The 22,113-nt window shown below is 37.5% G+C and overlaps 1 protein-coding gene across 2 annotated transcripts in view; it reads right to left on the reverse strand.

Annotated features, from left to right (window-relative positions):
• PIBF1 (progesterone immunomodulatory binding factor 1) overlaps positions 1-22,113 on the reverse strand; it is a 230,669-nt gene that overhangs the window by 161,127 nt on the left and 47,429 nt on the right. For both annotated transcript variants that reach the window (XM_006076037.4, XM_044927258.2), the window contains exons 6-9: positions 19,537-19,670; positions 15,560-15,668; positions 14,911-15,092; positions 13,591-13,716 (exon numbers count right to left, since the gene is read on the reverse strand). In XM_006076037.4, coding sequence (XP_006076099.2) covers positions 13,591-13,716; positions 14,911-15,092; positions 15,560-15,668; positions 19,537-19,670 — 551 coding nt within the window. The remainder of the gene's footprint in view (positions 1-13,590; positions 13,717-14,910; positions 15,093-15,559; positions 15,669-19,536; positions 19,671-22,113) is intronic.

Here is a 22,113-nt window from a genome sequence, read left to right on the forward strand (position 1 = left end):
CTCTTGCCTGGAAAATCCCATGGATGGAGGAGCCTGGTAGGCTACAGTCCATGGGGTTGTGAAGAGTCGGACACGACTGAGCAACTTCACTTTCACTTTTCACTTTCATGCATTGGAGAAGGAAATGGCAACCCACTCCAGTGTTCTTGCCTGGAGAATCCCAGGGATGGGGGAGCCTGTTGGGTTGCCGTCTATGGGGTCGCACAGAGTCGGACACGACTGAAGCGACTTAGCAGCAGCAGCAGGAAAGAAACCAAACATATGCCAGTAGGTCCTAAGTTCTTGGAGAAAAATTAAGCAGAGAAGGGGCTAACAAGTGTGGGTGAGCAAGTACAGGAGAAGAGGGGGCTTTCATAGTTTTAAACAGACTCGTCAGGAAAAATGGAGAAAGGAAGTTACATCCGAAGGTATGGAGAAAGTGAGGAGATAGGGCTCCAGGACATCCAGAAATGGTGGTTAAGCAGTGGGAACTGTAAATTCAAAGGAGGTGGGAAACATGCCTAACAGTCAGAGGAAGAGGAGGCAAGGTGATTAAGCAAGTGTCCAGATCACAGGCTGTGAAAGAAAGGTGGGGATACTAGGCATAGATCATGTAGTTATCACAGGCCATATTAATCACTTATAATTTTGTTTTTAATCATTCAAATTTTGATGGAGTAAGATGGAATGCCTTTTTACCTGAGCAGAAGAGCGATCCAATTTGACCTATTGTTTAACAGGAACACAGAAGGAAGATGGGGGACCACTTAAGAGGCTCTTGCAGTAATCAGAACAAGAGATAATAGTACCTTGAACTGCGGCTGTATCTGTGAGATGATAAAAGATCAATATTCTCAAGGTACAATCAAAAGGATCTTAGAATGACTAAAACATGGAAAATAAGAAATAGATTTTGAAAAGGACCTCAAGGTTTTTGGTCTGAGTGAGAAGACTAGAGTTGTCTTTAATTGCACTGGGTCAGACTGGGGCAGGGAGAAGGAAATGGCAACCCACTCCAGAACTCTTGCCTGGAAAATCCCATGGACGCAGGAGCCTGGTAGGCTGCAGTCCATGGGGTCACTAAGAATTGGACATGACTGAGTGACTTCACTTTCACTTTTCCTTTCGTGTATTGCAGAAGAAAATGGCAACCCACTCCAGTATTCTTGCCTGGAGAATCCCAGGGACAGGGGAGTCTGGTGGGCTGCCACCTATGGGGTTGCACAGAGTCGGACACGACTGAAGCGACTTAGCAGCAGCAGTAGCAGACTGAGGCAGAGCTAGGTTGGAGGGACAGAAGTTTGCTTCTAGACACATTAAATTAAAGATGATTATTAGATAACCAAGTGGAAACACCATGAAGGCAGCTGCAAAAGATGTCAAGGAGACGGGGAAGTCACGGTGCAGGATCCTGGAAGGCAGTTAGACTATGTTTCCAGGAAGAGGGAGTGATCAACTGTATTCAATATTGCTGTGGTCAAGTAAGATGAGAACTAAGAATCCGACCACTACACTTTGGGCAACATGGTCTCTGGGGGCTTTGGTAAGAGTAGCTTTGTTAGATTGGTATGGGGGAGGGGAAAAGCTTGGTAGTGGACTTTTAAAATGGGGTAAAGAATGAGTAGTCATGTACAAATGTGAGTTGGACAATGAAAAGGCTGAGTGTTGAAGAAATGATGCTTTTGAACTGTGGTGCTGGGAAAGACTCTTGAGAGTCCCTTGGACAGCATGGAGATCCAACCAGTCCATCCTGAAGAAAATCAACCCTGAATATTCACTAGAAGTAATGATGCTTAAGCTGAAGCTTCAATATTTTGGCCACCTGAGGCGAAGAGCCAACTCACTGGAAAAGACCTTGATGCTGGGAAAGAGTGAAGGCAGGAGGAGAAGGGGACGACAGAAGATGAGATGGTTGGCATCACTGACATGAATTTGAACAAACTCTGGGAGATGGTGAAGGACAGGGAAGCCTGGCGTGCTGTAGTCCATGGGGTCGCAAAGAGTCGGACATGACTGACTGACAACAATAACAACAAAGAATGAGCATATAAACTCTTTGCAGCAATCTGGCCACAAAGCAGAGCAAAGAAATGGGGGTAGTGGTTAGAAATGGGCAGGTTAGAGTGGGAAGTGGAGATACAAAATAATATCCTATTAAAGATAGGAGAAACAATATGCTTATACAGGGGAAAAAGGGGGAAAACTGCCAGTATAGGAGACAGAAGGGAGAACTACTGGAGCTTGCCCTTGAGCAGCAGAGAGGGGATGGGCTCTAGTTACAGGTGCAGAGCCTGGGACTCAGGAGAGGAGTCTCAGAGAGGCAGGCCCTGTCAAAAAATACCATTTTATAGAAAAATAAAGGTCTCTTCTCTAAGTTTCAAAATTACAAATGCTTTTATACAGTTCTCATAATTCACACTCAGCCTTCAAGTGTGAAGTAGGGTTTGTGTGCATATGTGCATGCTAGGTTGCTTTCAGTTCAGTTCAGTTCAGTTCAGTCGCTCAGTCGTGTCCGCCTCTTTGTGACCCCATGAATTGCAGCACGCCAGGCCTCCCTGTCCATCACCAACTCCCGGAGTTCACTCAGACTCATGTCCATCGAGTCAGTGATGCCATCCAGCCATCTCATCCTCTGTCGTCCCCTTCTCCTCCTGCCCCAAAACCCTCTCAGCATCAGAGTCTTTTCCAATGAGTCAACTCTTCGCATGAGGTGGCCAAAGTACTGGAGTTTCAGCTTTAGCATCAATCCTTCCAAAGAAATCCCAGGGCTGATCTCCTTCAGAATGGACTGGTTGGATCTCCTTACAGTCCAAGGGACTCTCAAGAGTCTTCTCCAACATCACAGTCGAAAAGCATCAATTCTTTGGCGCTCAACTTTCTTCACAGTCCAACTCTCACGTCCATACATGACCACAGGAAAAACCATAGCCTTGACTAGACGGACATTTGTTGGCAAAGTAATGTCTCTGCTTTTGAATATGCTATCTAGGTTGGACATAACTTTCCTTCCAAGGAGTAAGCATCTTTTAAGTCGCTTTAGTCATGTCCAACTCTTTGAGACTCTGTGAACTGTAGCCCACCAGGCTCATCTGTCCATGGGATTCTCTAGGCAAGAATACTGGAGTGAATTGCCATGCCCTCCTCCAGGGGATCTTCCTGAACCATGGATCAAACCCCCATCTCTTAAGTCTCCTGCATTGGCAGGCAGATTCTTTATCACTAGTGCCACCTGCAAAGCCTTCAAGATTTGCAAATTCTCTGAAAAAGCTGAGATTCTTTTCCAAAAACGTTACCACTAAAATTAGTTTCAGTAAGAAATTTTTTGTCAATTTTCATAGCCTTGGCCAGTAAGATGGGAATCCTCATTACATTATAGAGTCAGAGGTATCTAGTTTCACCAGTTAAAATGTCTACAATTACAGAAAAATCACAACCTCTCACTGTCTCAGTTTCTACATTTGTAAAATGGAGATACTAATACCTACAACCTCATAAAATGCCCCATTTAATTCTCTCTACAATGTATGTGATACATCTATTTATGTATACTCAATAAATAGTAGCTATAGTTAGTATGTAATCTAAATATGAAAATCTAGGGGAGGGGAGAGATAGGTGTATGAGATTAAAAGACACAAACTATTATGTATAAAATAAATAACCATAAGAATGTATTATACAGCACAGGGAACTATAGCCATGATTTTGTAATTACTTTGCATGGAGTATGATCTATTAAAAAGGCTGAATTACTATGCTGTACACCAGAAGTTAATATAATACTAAAAGTCAATTACACTTAATAAAAAATTTAAAAAATATGAAGGTATTCATTTAGAGAATGACAATTAGGGCAATGCTTCCCAAGATTTTTTATTGTATAGAAATAAAATGATAACATTTATAAGCATACCCTGGGGAAAACAGAGAAAACTGCTACAGAAGCTTCAGCAGCTTAAGATCCCTTCTTGCCTCAGGGTCTTTCCAGAGGGCTGAGGGGAATTATATCTGGGGCACAGTAGAGAAAATTCCTAGTTATAAACTATGTGATTTTATTGTCGAAAGATATTGAAAAAGACACAAACAAATGGAGAGATGTTCTGTGTTCATGGATTGGAAGAATTAACATTGTCAAAATGTCCTTATTACCTAAAGCAGTCTAAAGTTCAAGGTAATCCCTATCAAAACCCCAAGGATATTTTTTCACAGAAACAGAACAAAACTTTCTAAAAATCAAAGAGACCCACAAAAGATCTCGAATAGGCAAAGCAATCTTGAGAAAAAGCAACACAACGGTAGGCATCACGCATTCGGCCTTCAACCTATACTACAAAGCCACGGTAATCAGAACAGAATGGTACTGGCAGAAAAACAGATACATGGATCAGTGTGACAGGACAGAGAGCCCAGAAATAAACCGACACGAGTGGAATGACAAAGGAGCAAAGAACATACAGTAGAGAAAGGATCGCCTCCTCAATAAATGGTGTTGTGAAAACTGGGCAGCCACATGCAAAAATACTGTTTCACATCATATACAAAATTTACTCAAAATGGATTAAAAATCTCAATGTAAGACCCGAAACCATAAAATTCTTCAAAGAAAACATAAGCAGTATGTTCTTTGACATCAATCTTAGCAATATTTTTCTAGATATGTCTTTTCAGGCAAGAGAAACAAAGGCAAAAATAAACAAGTAGATAACATTAAATTAATAACCTGCACAGTGAAGAAAATCATCAATAACACAACGATGATCCTACTGAATGGGAGAAGATGTTTGTAAATGATACACACAATAAGGGATTAATATACAAAATATATAAAGAACTCATACAACTCAACAACAAAAAACAACCCAATTAAAAATGAGCAGAAGAGCTTAACAGACACTTTTCAAAGGAAGACATACAGGTATTCAGTAGGTACATGAAAAGATGTTCAAAATCACCAATTATTAGAAAAATGCAAATCAAACCACAATGAGCTATTACCTTACACCTGACAAGAACAACTATCATCAAAAAAATAAGAAATAACAAGTGCTGAAGAGGATGTGGAGAAAAGGGACCCCTTAATCACTGCTGGTGGGAATGTAAATTGGTGCAGCAACTATGGAAGACAATATGAATATTCCTCAAAAAATTAAGAATAGAACTCCCATATGATCCAGTTATCTCATCTAAGAACAAGAAAACACTAATTTGAACACATAGACACACAATGGAATAGTACTCAGCAATAAAAAAGAGATGAAATCTTGCCATTTGCAATAACATGGATGGACCTTGAGGTTATTATGCCAAATGAAGTATGTCAGATGGAGAAAGACAAATATTGTATGATCTAACTCATAGGTGGACTATGTAAACTAGTAAATAATAAAACTAGTAAATAAATAAAATAATAAAACTAGTAAATAAATAAAAACAGAGTAAATGAACAAACCAAACCAAACAAAAACAAACACAAACATACAGAGAACAGTGTGGTGGTTACTAGAGGAGAAAAGGAAGGGAAGGGCAAAATGGGTAAAAGCGACCAACTGTATGATGACAGATGAAAAACAAAGTTTTGCTGGTGAGTGTGTTGCAGGGTATCTGTATACACTGCTGTACACAAGTAGATACATACTACTGTATACATGAAACTTTATATAATGTCATGAATCAAATGCTATCCCAATAATAACAAAATAAATAAAATTAAAATTGTCTTAATGAACAACAGACAATATGATCTTAGAGAAGGTTCTTTGGAGCTTGATCAGAGCTGTCATATCTGTAAAACGTCAGGAATTAATTGTTCTCTTCCTTTCTCAATTTTGTCTATAACCTTGAGTTAATGGCCATGTCTAACCACCTCTCTGAGACTAGGCAAGCAGAAGAGCTGAGTCATTCTTGTTCACTTCCTGCCAATCACCAGGTCTTGTCAATTCTACTATAAATATTCTTTCAACTTTTATTTTCTCTTTCCATTTTTCATATTCACTTAAATTTTGCAACTGTCTCCTTACCGGTCTTCCTGCCTTCATATCCTTTACAATCATAATCCACCTCACACTGGAACCGTGGTTACAAAAAAATGAATAATCATGTCACTCTTTTACTATAAAATCTCCTAAAATAACCTGACAACAGAACATTTAAAAATCTGACCCTACTCTTCAACCAGCCTCCCTCACCATCCTATGAACTAAACAGTGCAGGCAAACCTAAGTTTTTGCATAACCCAAACTCTCACTGCTTCAAAACTGGAACACCCTAAAGACCTTGAAAATTCTTAAATATTATCAATTAAGCTGTGAAGGCCTGTGGTAATCACCTACAGGGCATAAAGAAAATAATTTATAATTAAAAAATAGCTAATAATAAAACTTCATTTACAATTATTTGAGAAGTTATCTGTCAGATCAGATCAGATCAGATCAGTCGCTCAGTCGTGTCCGACTCTTTGCGACCCCATGAATCGCAGCACGCCAGGCCTCCCTGTCCATCACCAACTCCTAGAGTTCACTCAGAGTTATGTCCATCGAGTCAGTGATGCCATCCAGCCATCTCGTCCTCTGCCGTCCCCTTCTCCTCTTGTACCCAATCCCTCCCAGCATCAGAGTCTTTTCCAATGAGTCAACTCTTTGCATGAGGTGGCCAAAGTACTGGAGTTTCAGCTTTAGCATCATTCCTTCCAAAGAAATCCCAGGGCTGATCTCCTTTAGAATGGACTGGTTGGATCTCCTTACAGTCCAAGGGACTCTCAAGAGTCTTCTCCAACACCACAGTTCAAAAGCATCAATTCTTTGGCGCTCAGCCTTCTTCACAGTCCAACTCTCACATCCATACATGACTACAGGAAAAACCATAGCCTTGACTAGACGAACCTTTGTTGGCAAAGTAATGTCTCTGCTTTTGAATATGCTATCTAGGTTGGTCATAACTTTCCTTCCAAGGAGTAAGCGTCTTTTAATTTCATGGCTGCAGTCACCATCTGCAGTGATTTTGGAGCCCAGTTATCTGTAAAGCCACATATTTTCAGAATAGTCTAACTGCAAAGACAGTATGAATATGGTTAAATGTTTTCATAAAAGAACTTTAAAAATATACAGGGCATCTCTGGCAGTCCAGTGGTTTAAGACTGTGCTCAAGACTCCACGTTCCCATTGCAGGGAGCATGGGTTCAACTCCTGCTGGGAAGATCCCCTTGTCCTGTGGAATGCTCCCCCCACTCCAACCCCACATACAGATATGTGTTAAGATATGAGTGAAAGAAGTATGCTTGTTTAAGTGCTAATGAGAGCATACACTTCTCAAATCATGAGTGAAATCCCTGTACACTAGTTGCAATTCACCTATTGTAATGTGTTATGTATACTCAACTAACTTTTGTAAATAAACAGATTCAAGATTCAAAGGTGCTTAACATCACTCTGAGATTCTACGCAAAACTTAAGTTTTTCATTTCTTTAAATTTCTTCTTGAGTACTTTGGAAGATGATAAAATTGTGGTCAAGATGGTTTTCAGTGATATGGTGGGAAAATAAAATCACTAAAGCAATACTAATTGTTATATTTAAAAGCATTATTTTGATCTCCTTTTCCCTACTGCCTTCCCCCTTTTAAATAACTGTAGAGCAATTTGCATTTTCATATTTTTCTGTGCAGAAAAAAGAGTATAATGAGCATCTCTCACAAACTCTTCTTTACTCAACTCTTTTTTACAGTATTACTATGCGTATAGCTCTTTCTGTGGTTATAATAATGAGACTATAATAATGAACCAGTTTTACATTCTGGAAAAACTTAATCAGCTGAATTTATCTCCTCTTATTTCACCATCTCACAATATTAATCAACATAAGCCAGCCATTTAATGCAGAAATTTAGACTGAAACAAATGGCATGCAGACCCTCTATGCTTATATTGTCTCATTTAACGAAAATGGTTAAATGCCATGGAAATCAATACTTAAGAATAATTATATATTTTGTAATACTGCCTTTTAGTGATGATAAACAATTCCAGGGCTTCCCTGGTGGCTCAGATGGTGAAGAACTTGCCAGCAATGCAGGAGACCTGGGTTTGATCTCTGGGTTGGGAAGATCCCCTGGAGAAGGGAATGGCTACCTACTCCAGTATTCTTGCTTAGAGAATCTCATGGACAGAGGAGTCTGGTGGGCCACAGACCATGGGGTTGCAAACAGTCAAACACGACTTGGCAACTGAGCACACAGGCATGCAAACAATTCCAAAATGTTACCAGTTTTCTTTTATATAATGCTCATTTTACTTAAATTGTCAACATAATGGATAAAAGAAAATTTTTAAGCATTTCTTATAAATAAAAGGTACCTAAATACCATTTATATACAGCTTTATAATTTATAATATATTTTTACACATTTTATCTCATTTAGAACTTACAGATCACACTGTGAAATATACTAGCTCATTTTATAAAACAAAAAATTCAACTTCAGTGATATTAAGTGACATATTCACTCAGCTAATAAAGTTGTACAGCCAGAATTTGTCTCATTCCAAATCTCTCTCACACTATACTCCCTGTTCAGGGAATAATGTTTTTCTTCCAAATGTACAAGAGGGTCCTACTAAGTAAGAAGTCTTGAATATAATAAATCTCACCACCAGAGTGAGTTTCACTCATAATTTCACATAGCTCCCAAATATCATTTTAAAGAAGAAAAAAGTCCAGAAAAAGACAAGAAACCTAACTCCTAGACTGAGCTAAAGCATGCATACACATTATAATTCCAAATAAAGTATTTTCAGTTCAATTCAGTCGCTCAGTCGTGTCCGACTCTTTGCGACCCCACGAACCGCAGCACGCCAGGCCTCCCTTGTCCATCACCAACTCCCTGAGTCCACCCAAACCCAAGTCCATTGAGTCGGTGATGCCATCCAACCACCTTATCCTCTGTCATTCCCTTCTCCTCCTGCCCTCAATCTTTCCCGGCATCAGGGTCTTTTCAAATGAGTCAGCTCTTCACATCAGGTGGCCAAAGTACTGGAGTTTTAGATGTACCCAAATACATAAGTTCTCTTTTTGCTTATCTCAGCCATTTCTTAAGTCTTTATCTCTTATTTTCTCTTTGTCTTGCCTCTCAACCCCTTAACTTCACAAACTACTGGTATGCTTGACTGCAGAGGCAGATCAAGACTGGATGGAATGAATTCCATCTTTCTTTTACATCTAAGAGAAGATAAAAGGCACTCTTTCTCTTTATTAAAGTAGCAAAATTCCTTCATTAAATCTCAACCCTTCAGTACTTATTTTTTCCCCCATTATGGTTCATTGTTGTTGCTGTTTAGTCACTCAGTTGTGTCCAGCTCTTTCGTGACTCCATGGACAGTAGCCTGCCAGGCTCCTCTGTCCATGATATTTTTCAGGCAAGAATACTGAAGTGGGTTGCCATTTCTTTCTCCAGGTGACCTTCCCAACTCAGGAATCAAACTCACATTTCCTGCATTGGCAGGTTGATTCTTTACCATTATGGTTTATTACAGGATACTGAATATAGTACCCTGTAATATACAGTAGGATCTTGTTTCTTTTATAGAGTAGTTTGTATCTGTTAATCCTAAATTCCTAATTTATCCCTGCCCCACTCTAGAAACCCTAAGTTTATTTTCTATGTCTGTGAGAATGTTTCTGTATTGTAAATAAGTTCATTTGTATTATATTTTAGATTCTACATATACCTGATGTCATATAGTATTCATCTTTGTCTGTCTGCCTTACTTCACTTAATATGATAATTTTTAGGTCCACCCATGATGCTGCAATATGGGGGCACTGTTTCATTCTTTTGTGGCTGAGTACTACTTCATTGTGGAACTGCTATGAACACGTGGGTGCACATATCTTTTTCAATTATCAAGTTTTCTCCAAATATATGCCCAGGAGTAGGAATGCTGAATCATATAGCAACTATTTTTAGATTTTAAAGGAATCTCCATTCGGTTTTCCATAGTGGGTGCAACCAATTTACATTCTCACCAACAATGTAGGAGGTTCCCTTTTCTCCACCCTCTCCATCATTTTTGTTTTTTAGACTTTTTAATGATGGCCATTCTGACTGGCATGAAGTGACACTTCACTGTAGTTTTGATGTGCATTTCTCTAATAATTAGACATGTTGAGCATCTTTTCATGTATCTATTGGCCATCTTTGGATAAATGTCTATTTAGGTCTTCTGCTCATTATTTGATTGGGTTGTTTGCTTTTTTGTTATTAGGTTATATGAACTATTTGTATATTTTGGAAATGAAGCCTTTGTTGTATTGTATGCAAATATTTTCTCCCATTCTATATGCCATTTTTTCATTTTGTTTATGGTTTCTTGTGTTATGCACAAGTTTATATGTTTGTTAGGTCCATTTGTTTATTTTTGCTTTTATGTCTATTGACTTGAGAGACTGATTGCTATGACTTATGTTAGAGAATATTTTGTGTACTTCTCTTCTAGGGGTTTTACAGTGTCATGATTTATATTTAAGTCTTTAAAAAGGCACTCTCTTATAATATCCCCCATTGCATAGAAAACAAACCAAAAGCAAAACATATTTCTTTAATCTTACTTAACTTTCTCCTAAAAATGCTTATTGCCCAAGAGGCAAGGAGACTAAGTACATATACTCAAGTGTAAGCACTTTTCCCATTTTAATTCATATTGTAACAGCACACTTTGAGGAAGTAAAAGTAATCAACATAAACATCTAAGTCCAGAGCAAGTGATCAATTTGCTCAGACACAAAAACATCTAAATGAGTACTCTTGTGTTTTTTGGATCTCATGTTTCATAACAAGGAACACTAAAACCCTTTCCTTAATTATTTTAAGTTTCAAAGGAAATAATTTACAATTTATTTTTACTTTGTGAAAGACAAGTGGGATGTAAGCTCTAACTATAGTTAAATCCTGCCAGAATGAGGAAACTGGGATTCAAAAGAATTCAGCCACATAAAACATAGGATTAGATTATTGTAAAGTTAATAAAATGATACAGGTGAGCCTGTATCACAGCTGGCTGGGGGCCCATGCTGCAGTCTGGCTCCACCTGGTGGCAACCATCCACCTTAGATTCACTATCATGCAGTCATCCTGATGGCTGGCTGGGGTTTCTAGGGCTTCCCTGGTGGCTCAGAGGTTAAAACGTCTGCCTGCAATGCAGGAGACCTGGGTTCGATCCCTGGGTTGGGAAGATCCCCTGGAGAAGGAAATGGCAACCCACTCCAGTATTCTTGCCTGGAGAATCCCATGGACGGGGGAGCCTGGTACGGGGTCGCAAAGTGTTGGACATGACTGAGTGACTTCACTTTCACTTTCAGCCCCAACCCCAGGAACTCCTTGACTAGGTGGCATCCACTTTGACGTGGCTATGGAGTCAGAACATAGGGGAAAAGGAAACCTGCTCAATTTCCCAGCTTCCAGAAATGGTTCTATCATCTGTTTCCCAACCTACTGCTACCAATCATTTTAGAGAAGAGGGGCTAGTTTACATCAATTTGTAAATGCATGTAAATTTGTAAATACAATTTGTAAATTGCATTTGTAATTTGTAAATACAAATTGCAAATACATGAGCTGTATTTTAAAGGACTTGAGAAAAAACAAAAATCACCACCACCACCAATAACAACAACAAAAACTAAAAAATCAGTACATTCTCAAAATGACTACATACTAAGGTTTATGTGGCTATGTGCACTATTTGGAAGTAATCATGCATGTTTATCATAGAAACAATCCCATAAATTTTAAGATTTTTAAGTTGACCAATAAAAGCCTTTATTACAAAATCCATAACAGAACTGAGTCACAATGCTAAAAGTACTTATTTGTAAAAGAGAACAGTAGCATTACCTATGCCATAGGTTTAGCACATGTCTGGATCTTTCTTCTAAGATTCAGACCTTATACAGTCAATTTTTCTATGTACACATGTCACAGACACTTAATGAAACTAAACTAAATTTGTCATGTTTCTCAGGTAAAGCCATGTATTTTTCTGATGCTTTAAAGGCTGCATCACTGTCCCCACAGCTGCCCAATCAAGAACCTAGTGACATCCTTCTCATTCCCCAGTCCAATCTAGTCACCACATCCTCCTATCTATCTATCCAGTTAGCTTAGTTCTACCCCCTGAGCATTTTTCCCAGTCTGGCCCCATCCTCCCCATCTCTGCTGCTACTATTGTAGTTCTATCATTACTTCCCACCTTGGTAAGGGAAGCAATCTCTAAAAGAGGCCTCTTTGTCTATAGCTTATACACCCTCAATCTTCCTCCACATCACAGAATGGATTTTTATATAAAGTCAGATCATATCACGCATAGTCTCAAAATCTTTTAACTGTTTACGATGTTAGACAATGGCTCAAATGCATAATTAGGACCCATTTCCCTCTTCTGCTTCATTTCTTACAACTCACTGCTTCTCAGTCTATGGGCTAACCATACTGAATTATTTGCAGTTTGTTCCAAAAACTTCATTTTGACTTGTCTCCAGGGTATGCATTAGTGCCCCTAATTTCCTTCCCTTCCATAACTGACAGTCTTATTCTTAGTCACCATGCAGATGTTAACATACGCATTTCTCCCTCCATGTAACCTTCCCTGATTCCTCCCAGGGCTCAGTTAGATACACCTTGAGTCTATGTGGTCTCATTCTGAGTAACCTGCCGTTTGCTCTATTATCAGCATACTTTTGCTCATTGTTCCTTTATTTCTCCATTAGACTGCCAGCTTTGTGAAGGCAAAGGTCACCAGTGTATCTATGGCTCATGACATGTGTCAGTACATGGTTAGTAAATATTTGCTAAATAAATAAATATATTGTTCTGAGAGTTCAAGTGTAAACTTCTCTAATATCAACCGGAGTCTGATTTAAAGACTTGCTTATTGGCAAAGATCAAATACACTCAAGTCAGTGTTAATAAACTAGTATGACAATTAATTTCCAAATAAATTTCCCTCTAAATGTCAACTTTGAAAAGCCATCTGAATCATAATGATGGTATATAAAAATAACTGCTATTGAAATAAGTAGCATTTATTTTCCCTTAATACTGCTAATCACTAAGGAAACCTGATATATGCTGATCTAAAAGTAACTGCATGAAAAAAAACTATCCTTCTTTAAGATTATCTAAAAATATGATTTCTTTTAGGTCCAGCAGCTAAACAAGGCATAAGCAATATTTCTTATTATTATTCTAGTCTTTGAAATTTCCTGGAGACATCACTGGCATGTTATAGGAAGAACTAGTATCTCTTAGTTCTAATTTCCTTTTCATTTCTGTCCTTAATCTGGAGCTAATATAAAGGCAAAAGGACAAGTTAACAGGGTAATAAAAAGATAATAGGAATAACAGAATAAACAGGCCTAATGTCTGACAAACCCTGTTGTAAGCTAGTTATCAAAGGCCTGAGAACTTTAATATTCCATTATACTTAGATTTAGATTTATGACAAACTTTCTCTAACATATTAAAAAAGACACTACATCATGAACTAAAGTTTAATTTCAATAAAACTATAAGCTTCAAACACCAATAAAATATCACAGAAATGTCCTACTTTTCTTTTTTTACCTGTTTTCCCGTTCATACATTTCCCTAGAGGCACTTCGGAGTTGATCGATTTCTTGATTAGTTTTCAATTTGATCTGTTCCAGTTCATCACGTAGTTTATTTTCATATTCTGTTTTATAACGGTCTCTGAAAGGAGTCAAAAGGAATATCCATTATTATTATTATTTTTTTGGTAAAAGAAATAGGTCTTTGCCCTTCATGTAAGATTTTAATACCTTACATCAAATATGCTCTACATACAATGTTCCTTAAAAAAACAGTATTAGATATAAAGTTTTATAATTCCTAAAAATACTGTTTCAAAGTAGTTCCATCTAAGATTTCCTTTTAAACATATTGCCCCAAAAGCTTAATTACTATAAAAAATGTTAGTTTATGTTGGATAATTATACATCTTCAAAAATATTTTACTAATAGTTTTTAATGCATATGGCCAAAGACTTTTAAACCAATGCACTGTGGAATGCACTTCATTTAGAAATAATAATCTGATGTGGTGCATATTAGGGGACAATCTTAAAAAAAAAAAGACCCTCGTGGACTCTTGACAAAAACTTTCCTTCTAAGCACAACAACCTCAGCCACTGTGATCTCTTAGCAAAGTCACAAAGCATTACATAGGGTATTAGCAGAAGCACAAACTGATGAAAAATACCACAAGCTGAGAAAAATGTTACGAATATATGAAGTCTTAAAGGATAAAATTTAAAATTTTAGTTTTTGAAATGCTCACAAAAATGCTGATAAAATAAATACCATCTGAAGAGATATATATAAGGCATATAAACTCATGGTGTCTCAGATGGTAAAGAATCTGTCTGCAATGCAGAAGTCCTTGGTTCTATCTCTGGGTCAGGAAGATCCCCTGGAGTAGGAAACGGCAACCTACTTCTGGATTCTTTCTGGGAAATCCCATGGACAGAGGAGCCTGGCAGTCTATAGTCCATGGGGCTACAAAGAGTTGGACATGACTGAGCAACTAACACTAAATATATAAAAGTATATAAATACTTTCTTAAAACACTTAAATAGAGATCTTAGTCACTGGGAGCTAAAAAGATTATATCATAAAAAAAAATTAATAAAAACAGTAACAGTGTATATATCCCTACCTAAAAGAAACAGGCTTTTGGAAAAAAACAAAATGTCTTAAGAAAAAAATCAGAATATGAGTATCTTGTGGAGAAACAAAAACAATTATCTTAACATCATCCTATAAATCTTACCAACAAATCACTATTTGTCCCCAAAGCCAGGAGTTCCCTCAAAGAAGATGGTTTGATTTATATCTATTTATATGGAAAATAATGTAAATCTTGCCTGGATGTTACGTATTTTTCATACATCTCTTCTCTAGCCTTTTTGGTTTCTTCAAGTTGAGCTTGAAGTCTTTCAAGACGATCCTCTTCATGGGCACAGCGAACACTAAGCTCCATGTTTTGGCGGTTGAGATAGTCTTTATCCTTTTGCAGTAAAGTAACAGTCTGCTGCAAGGTGGCTACCTATACACAGGCAGAGACAGAGTGTCCAGAGCAGTGTCATCTTATTTTTCAAGGTTTACTGAATGAGTTCTTTCATTTGTGCTTGTGCTCAACACATAAAGAGGCTAATTCTTACCATGAAATTTTCCATCCCAACAGAGCTACTAAAAAGTCCCTTCTTTCCAGCAACTACATCAAAAAAGAAACAATTTCCCTCTCACAATTCTTGCCCTGGGCCATGTCCACAATCACTGTACAATAAAAAACAAGTGACTTGGGACTTCCCTGGTGGTCCAGTGGTTAAAGAATCCACCCTGCAAGGCAGGGATGCAGGGTCAATCCCTGGTCAGGGAACTAAGACTCCACATGCGACGGAACAAAGATCCCACATGACCATGATGCAGTAAAGATCCCGCGTGCCTCAGTGAAGACTCAGTGCAGCCAAATAAATAAATATTAAAAACAAACGAGTGACTCTATAAGCTTACCTCTTTTGATAATTCACTTCTTTCTTTAGCTTGAGTTATGTGAGAGGCTTCAAGTATTTCATATTTTCTCCTTAAGTCAGTTGCTTCCTGTTCAAGTGCATCACGCTCACTATAAAATTCAAATACATTTGTTTTTATTAAACTAGAACTCAAGTACATATGTAAATTTTACATCTCTTTTTATAACAAGCATTTTAAAAGGGTTGATTATATTTCAGGAAACTGAACAGAGATACTTCAGTGTCATTCTGTGAACAATAACGTATCTGCTTTTCAAATTTAGGAGACTCTCTGAGATCTTGCTCAGATAAATATAAATTTATTATCTGTAAAAAATAAATATGTAAGCTACACTGACAAAAGTAAACGATAAAACTTTTAAAGGTATACTCTGGTGTCTTTTCACTAATCATCTTCAATCTAATCTGGAAGTCAAAACTTTTAAAGAATTTAAACATGGCTCTAGGCTTTCAGTTGTTAGGCTCAAAAGCCCTTCACTCATTACTCAGATTGTATTGCTGATACACAGGCAGGCATTCTTGTGACTGCTTCATTCACAAATTGTTCATGATTACCCAGAGATTGAAATTTCCATTCTCAGATGAGCTCTTTCTCCAACACAGCAAAACTAAGAATTGGACCAAACCTACAAACAGGTATCTTAAAAAAATGAGCAGAGAAACAGATTTACTATTTCTTAATTTGTCTTCTATAGTCAGAATCAGTTCCTTTGCCCTTTATTTCAGCTACTCTCCTGGTGTTTCCATGGGAGAGCTATTAAAAATTGTTTTTCTTTTCATTAGATTTTCAATAACTCATTTAGAAAGATGACTTCTAAGATTTTTTCTGCTTAACAAAATAGTATATTTATACTTGAGCAAAGCACAAGTTAAAAAGTAACAATCACCCATAAACCCACTAACTAAAGATGACTATCAGTATTAACACTCTGGTTCATGTTAAGTGTTTTATGTCTTTACACACAAATGTTTTTATTCTCGCAAGGTAATGACTCTTGCTATGATTTTTTAGTGTAAAAAAGAAAGATGGGCATATGCATTTTGCTTCTTAAAATTAAATGTGTTTGACTTATCCATGTACATATTAGGGGCTTCCCAGGTGGCACTAGTGGTAAAGAACCCGCCTGTCAGTGCAGGAGATATAAAGAGATATTGGTTTGATCCCTGGGTAGGGAAGATCTCCTGGAGAAGGAAATGGCAACCCATTCCAGTATTCTTGCCTGGAGAATCCCATGGACAGAGGAGCCTGGTGGGCTACAGTTCATGGGGTTGCAGAGAGTTGGACACGACTGAAGCAACTGAGCGAGCAAATATATACATTCAGATCTAATTTAATTATTACACAGAATTACATTATAGACATAAATTATAATCTATTTTCTTTTTTTATAATGTTTTCTATGCTACTGTCAAAAAGCATTTGAATTCTTTCTAATAATGATGCAGCTAATCTCAATATACCTGTTCTCTTTTGTACATTTGTGAGAATTTATCAAGGACATTAAAGTGATTTTTCCTCCCAGTTTATATTTTTGTGATCAGACCAATTTTTAAAAATCCATTCTTTCTATTGAGTGAACCAAAGGATTCTCAGCTTGAGCCACCCTTGCCTGGTTGTTTTCCTGTTCCATTTCCAGCACATGATGATGTTTATTATAGTTTTATTTCTTAGATTCTCATTATAGAAAACATATATATATATATATATATATATATATATATATATAGAGAGAGAGAGAGAGAGAGAGAGAGAGAGAGAGACAATAAAATGAGACACCTCCCCACCCTACTCCCTGCTTTCATCACTCACCATAAAGAATTATCAAGTCATGGCTCATCTTGGTTCATTTACCCATCCTTTCATGGCCACTCTGGATTATTTTGATGACTATGCCTTTTAGTTTTCTCCTTTCATATTTTACCTATTGTTGCTATAGATTTATAGTGGCAGAAAGTGAAAGTTGCTCAGTCTTGTCCGACTCTTTGTGGCCCCACAGACAGTACAGTCCATGGAATTCTCCAGGCCTGAATACTGGAGTGGGTAGCCTTTCCCTTCTCTAGGAGATCTTCCCAACCCACGGATCGAACCCAGGTCTCCCACATTGCAGGTGGATTCTTCACATCTGAGCTACAAGGGAAGCCCTGAGAGATCATCAAAACACCGACTCAAAGTACCATCTTATCATCACAATCTACTTCATTTTGAAATGATTCTTTTGAAATCTAGCTCTATTTGAGAACCCAATCGTATATCTGTCATGGATTTCAAACTCTAATAATCACTACATTTTGATATAACAATACATACACAGTAACACACACTGCATGTCAGTCATGCCGGGAGTAGGAGTATCACCGTTATATTCCCAAATCCTTGCAAATTTACTTACGGTGTTTTACAGTTTATAAAGCACTCATTCATTTAACAAACACTCACTGAGTGACTACAATGGTTTAAGAATTATTTTAGGTACAAGTAGACACAGCAGTGAACAGTTTAATAATCTCTTTATATATATGTGTATATATGCACACATATATGCTGTCATAAAAATTATTCAATCTTCTAAATTTATACAGTGTAGTTATTGTATTAGCACCACCTCAAAAATGACAAAACTTCAGCTTAGAATAATTAGAGATTTCCTAAGGGCATATAGCTAAGTAGTGGTTCATTAGTCTATTCCAGCAAAAGGAAAATTATATGCTATAGCTATTCAGCAGCAACACAATGGGAAACATATCCTCAGAAAGTATCATTTTTTTGAAAGTGTATGTGCCTTTTGTTGAAAAGAAATAGCTGAAAAACTTTAGATAAAACTGCAAAGTACTTAAATTCACTCCATAAAATAAAAATAGTCAAGTAAGAGTTCAAAAATACTTATACACATAGGATTTCCCTGGGTTCCTATCACATTTAAAAAGGCAAAAGCAACTTCTAAATAAAATAAAAACAACTGATATAAAAATACAATCTAAACTCACCAAGCTGCCAAAACTACACGCTTTTATACAATAAAGAATAAGGTATATGTCAAGAGAATAAGAAGACATGGCAAGACTGGGAGAAAATATTTGCCAAAGATGTATCTGATAAAGGACTATTATCCAAAATATACAAAGAAATCTTGAAACTCACAGTAAGAAAACAAACATCCCAATTAAAATATAAGCCAAAGACTTTAACAGACACCTCACCAAAGTAGATATACAGATGGTGACTAAGTACATGAAAAGATGTTCCATATCACCTGTCATCAGAGAAATGCAAATTAAAGCAATGAGATATGACTACACACCTATTAGAATGTAAAATTCAGAACACTGATAACAAATACTGGCAAGGGTGTGGAGCAATAGGAACTCATTCATTGCTGGTGAAAATGCAAAATGGTACAGAGACTTTGGGACAGACACTTGGCTGGTTTCTTACAAAATTAAACATACTCTTACCATACAAGTATGTTCACACTCTTTGGTATTTACCCAGAGGAGTTGAAAATGTATGTCCATATAAAACTTGGCACATGAATTTTTATAGCAGCCTTATTCCTAACTGCCAAAACTTGGAAGCAACTAAGATGTCCTTCAGCTGGTGAATGGATAAGTAAACTGTGGTACATCTTGATAGTGGAATATTATTCATCATTCAATGGAATATTATTATTCAATGAGTACTATTCAACAGAATATTATTCATTATTCAAATGATCTATCAAGCCATGAAGAGATATGGAGGAAACTTAGATGTATATAACTAAGTCAAAGAAGCCAATCTGAAAAGGTTCCGTATGGTATGGTTCCAACTATATGACATTTTAGAAAAGAAAAAACTATGGAAACAGAAAAAAAAAAAGAGATATAAAGTAGCATTAATGATGTTGATGGTAAGAATTCAAGTGCCTCTGATGCATGCTAAAAAAGAGAACAAGTAGCGTAGACATCTTCACTACTTACCTCTTAACTTTACCATAGTTCTCTTGACGGTAGTCACCTTGCTGAATTAACTGTTTTGTGTCTGCTAATTCTAAGGCCAAACGTTGACATCTAATCTGAAGCTCAGAGTAGTTTCTGCGATCTTCCTCATAAGTCTATAGATCAAAAACAGTAACAAACCATTCAAACTAAACATACTTGACCAAATTCCGTATTGAATGCTTTCGTTGAACTGTGAGTATCTTTGTAATTTTAAATAATCCTCAATGTTTCTATTTAGAAATTTTTCCTTACTCAAAGACAGGTAATCTTAAACTCACTGAGTAGTCTATAAGTTCATTTGTTTAAAACTTGAACTCTGTTTTTCATAGAAAATAGGACAACTATGCTTTGGTGAATAGTTCAGTTCAGTTCAGTTCAGTTCAGTTGCTCAGTTGTGTCCAACTCTTTGCGATCCCCTGCATCACAGCACGCCAGGCCTCCCTGTCCATCACCAACTCCCAGAGTTCACTCAGACTCACGTCCATCGAGTCAGTGATGCCATCCAGCCATCTCATCCTCTGTCGTCCCCTTTTTCTCCTGCCCCTAATCCCTCCCAGCATCAGAGTCTTTTCCAATGAGTCAACTCTTCGCATGAGGTGCCCAAAGTATTGGAGTTTCAGCTTTAGCATCATTTCTTCCAAACACATAAAATGACTACGAATGCTAATGACATTTTCAACATTTATTGGGTACTATTAGATGCTAAAGACACAGAAATGAATGAAACACTGCCCCTGTTCTTGAAGAGTTCACAATGACAGGCAAAGAACCACATGAATATCAAACATTCACAATGAAAAATAGTTACTGAAAAGATTAACCGTGCAGTTTCTGTTGTGGTATTCAGCAAAAAAAGGAGTTTTGTGGCACCTGGAACACATTTCTACATTGAGCTTCCTCTAACTCATCAAACTAGTAGAAAGGGATTGCAGAGATGTGGAAGAGGAGCAGAAGTACAAGCCTTAAATGCACACTTGGCCCTGCTTCCTACGAGCCTTGTTTCTCACCATTTCTCACATTCACACTTCACCTCCAACCCTAATAAAGATCTGAGGTTCTCTGGAACACACTGCTTCCTCTAACCTGTTCTCACTGCCTGAAGAGCTGAATACTATCAATACTCCCTTTAGAGTACTGATCTTAGTGTATTATCAAATTAGTTTTTCACACCAGAGTGTAAACATCTTAAGGGCAGGGACTTTATCTTGTTTGCCATTAGATCTTCATTACTTTATACAGGACTTGGTATACAGTAAGAATGAAATAAATACAATAAATTAATGAATAAAAACATGAGTATGGAAATGGGGAGGAGAAGCAGGACACAGGGATGGAGTTCCTACTTCTTCTGACCCTTTGAACTCAGCAGATCTTGCAAGCGATCATCAGCTCTACCCCCAGAACCTGTCACGTGAAATACATCCTGTCCCAAGTCATTCTTTTTTAAGGAGCTGACGAGCTCAGTGTGGTCACATGCAGGTCACAGACTGACTCAACTATTTCTAAGTGACTGGTCCTGGGCTAGATACTGTAGATACAAAGATGACTAAGACAGTGTTTATGTCCCTTTTAAACTATTAGGCCTGACTGTGAAATGTTAGCTCCAAATTTCTATCAGATGGCTATATGAAAAATGTAATCATGGAAAACGATACTGGGTGTGTTCTGTGTTGGTAATACTATTCTGCACTGATGTTCTCCATGAGAATGAAATGTTATTAAGAGGTATTTATTAGCATATCATAGCTGAGGAGACTCTCTCATTTCCCCAAAGAATCACCACACATACCATTTCAGATCTATGTCCCAGAAAATGCTGTAGTTTCCTGTTTTTACCTTTCTAAACATTAGTAATCATCTGTTTGGGGGAGAATGTACAGTGTTATGGTTAGGACAGAGATCTCCAGAATTTACCTGCCTGGAACTGAATTACCTGCAGCAGCACTTGGAGCAGGTTTACCTCTCGGTACTTCATTGCTCTTATCTACCTCATTGACCCATGGAGCTGCTGTGCAGATTATATCAAGTGACACATGTAAAGCGCTTATAAAAATGCCTAACACATAGTAAACAATCATGAACTATACATTAATATCGTCGCAATGCTCTTTCTTTGCTTTGGCTACCAGAGAGATTCTAGCCAAATTGATCGCTCAATGGCACAAAGACCAAGACAGAATGCTGAGGAAGATAAACATTTAAAGGGTGAGGAAAGGACAGAGTCAAAGGAACCTGAGGGAGTATTCACAGAAGCAGAGTGTGAGCCTGGGGTGTGTGGCAGGGACAACCAAACAACTGCTTTGAGGAGGCAAGGCTGTCAGGGGTACCAGTGACTACTGGGGACAAAACCCACAAACAACACATTAGGGCTTCAGGGATGGGAACAGAAGACTGACTGCCAGGGGCTGAAGCAAATGTATGTAAGCAAAGGACTTGCTATGACCTTTTTGGTGCTATTAATAGTATAGGTATACTATTCTTTCATTTAATACTTAACTCTATGATTGGGCATATTATTAATATTATCCTCATCTCATTTTTATGGTTGAAGAAAGT

This window comes from Bubalus bubalis, chromosome 13 (genome assembly GCF_019923935.1).
Source record: "Bubalus bubalis isolate 160015118507 breed Murrah chromosome 13, NDDB_SH_1, whole genome shotgun sequence".
Classification (NCBI taxonomy): Eukaryota; Metazoa; Chordata; class Mammalia; order Artiodactyla; family Bovidae; genus Bubalus; species Bubalus bubalis.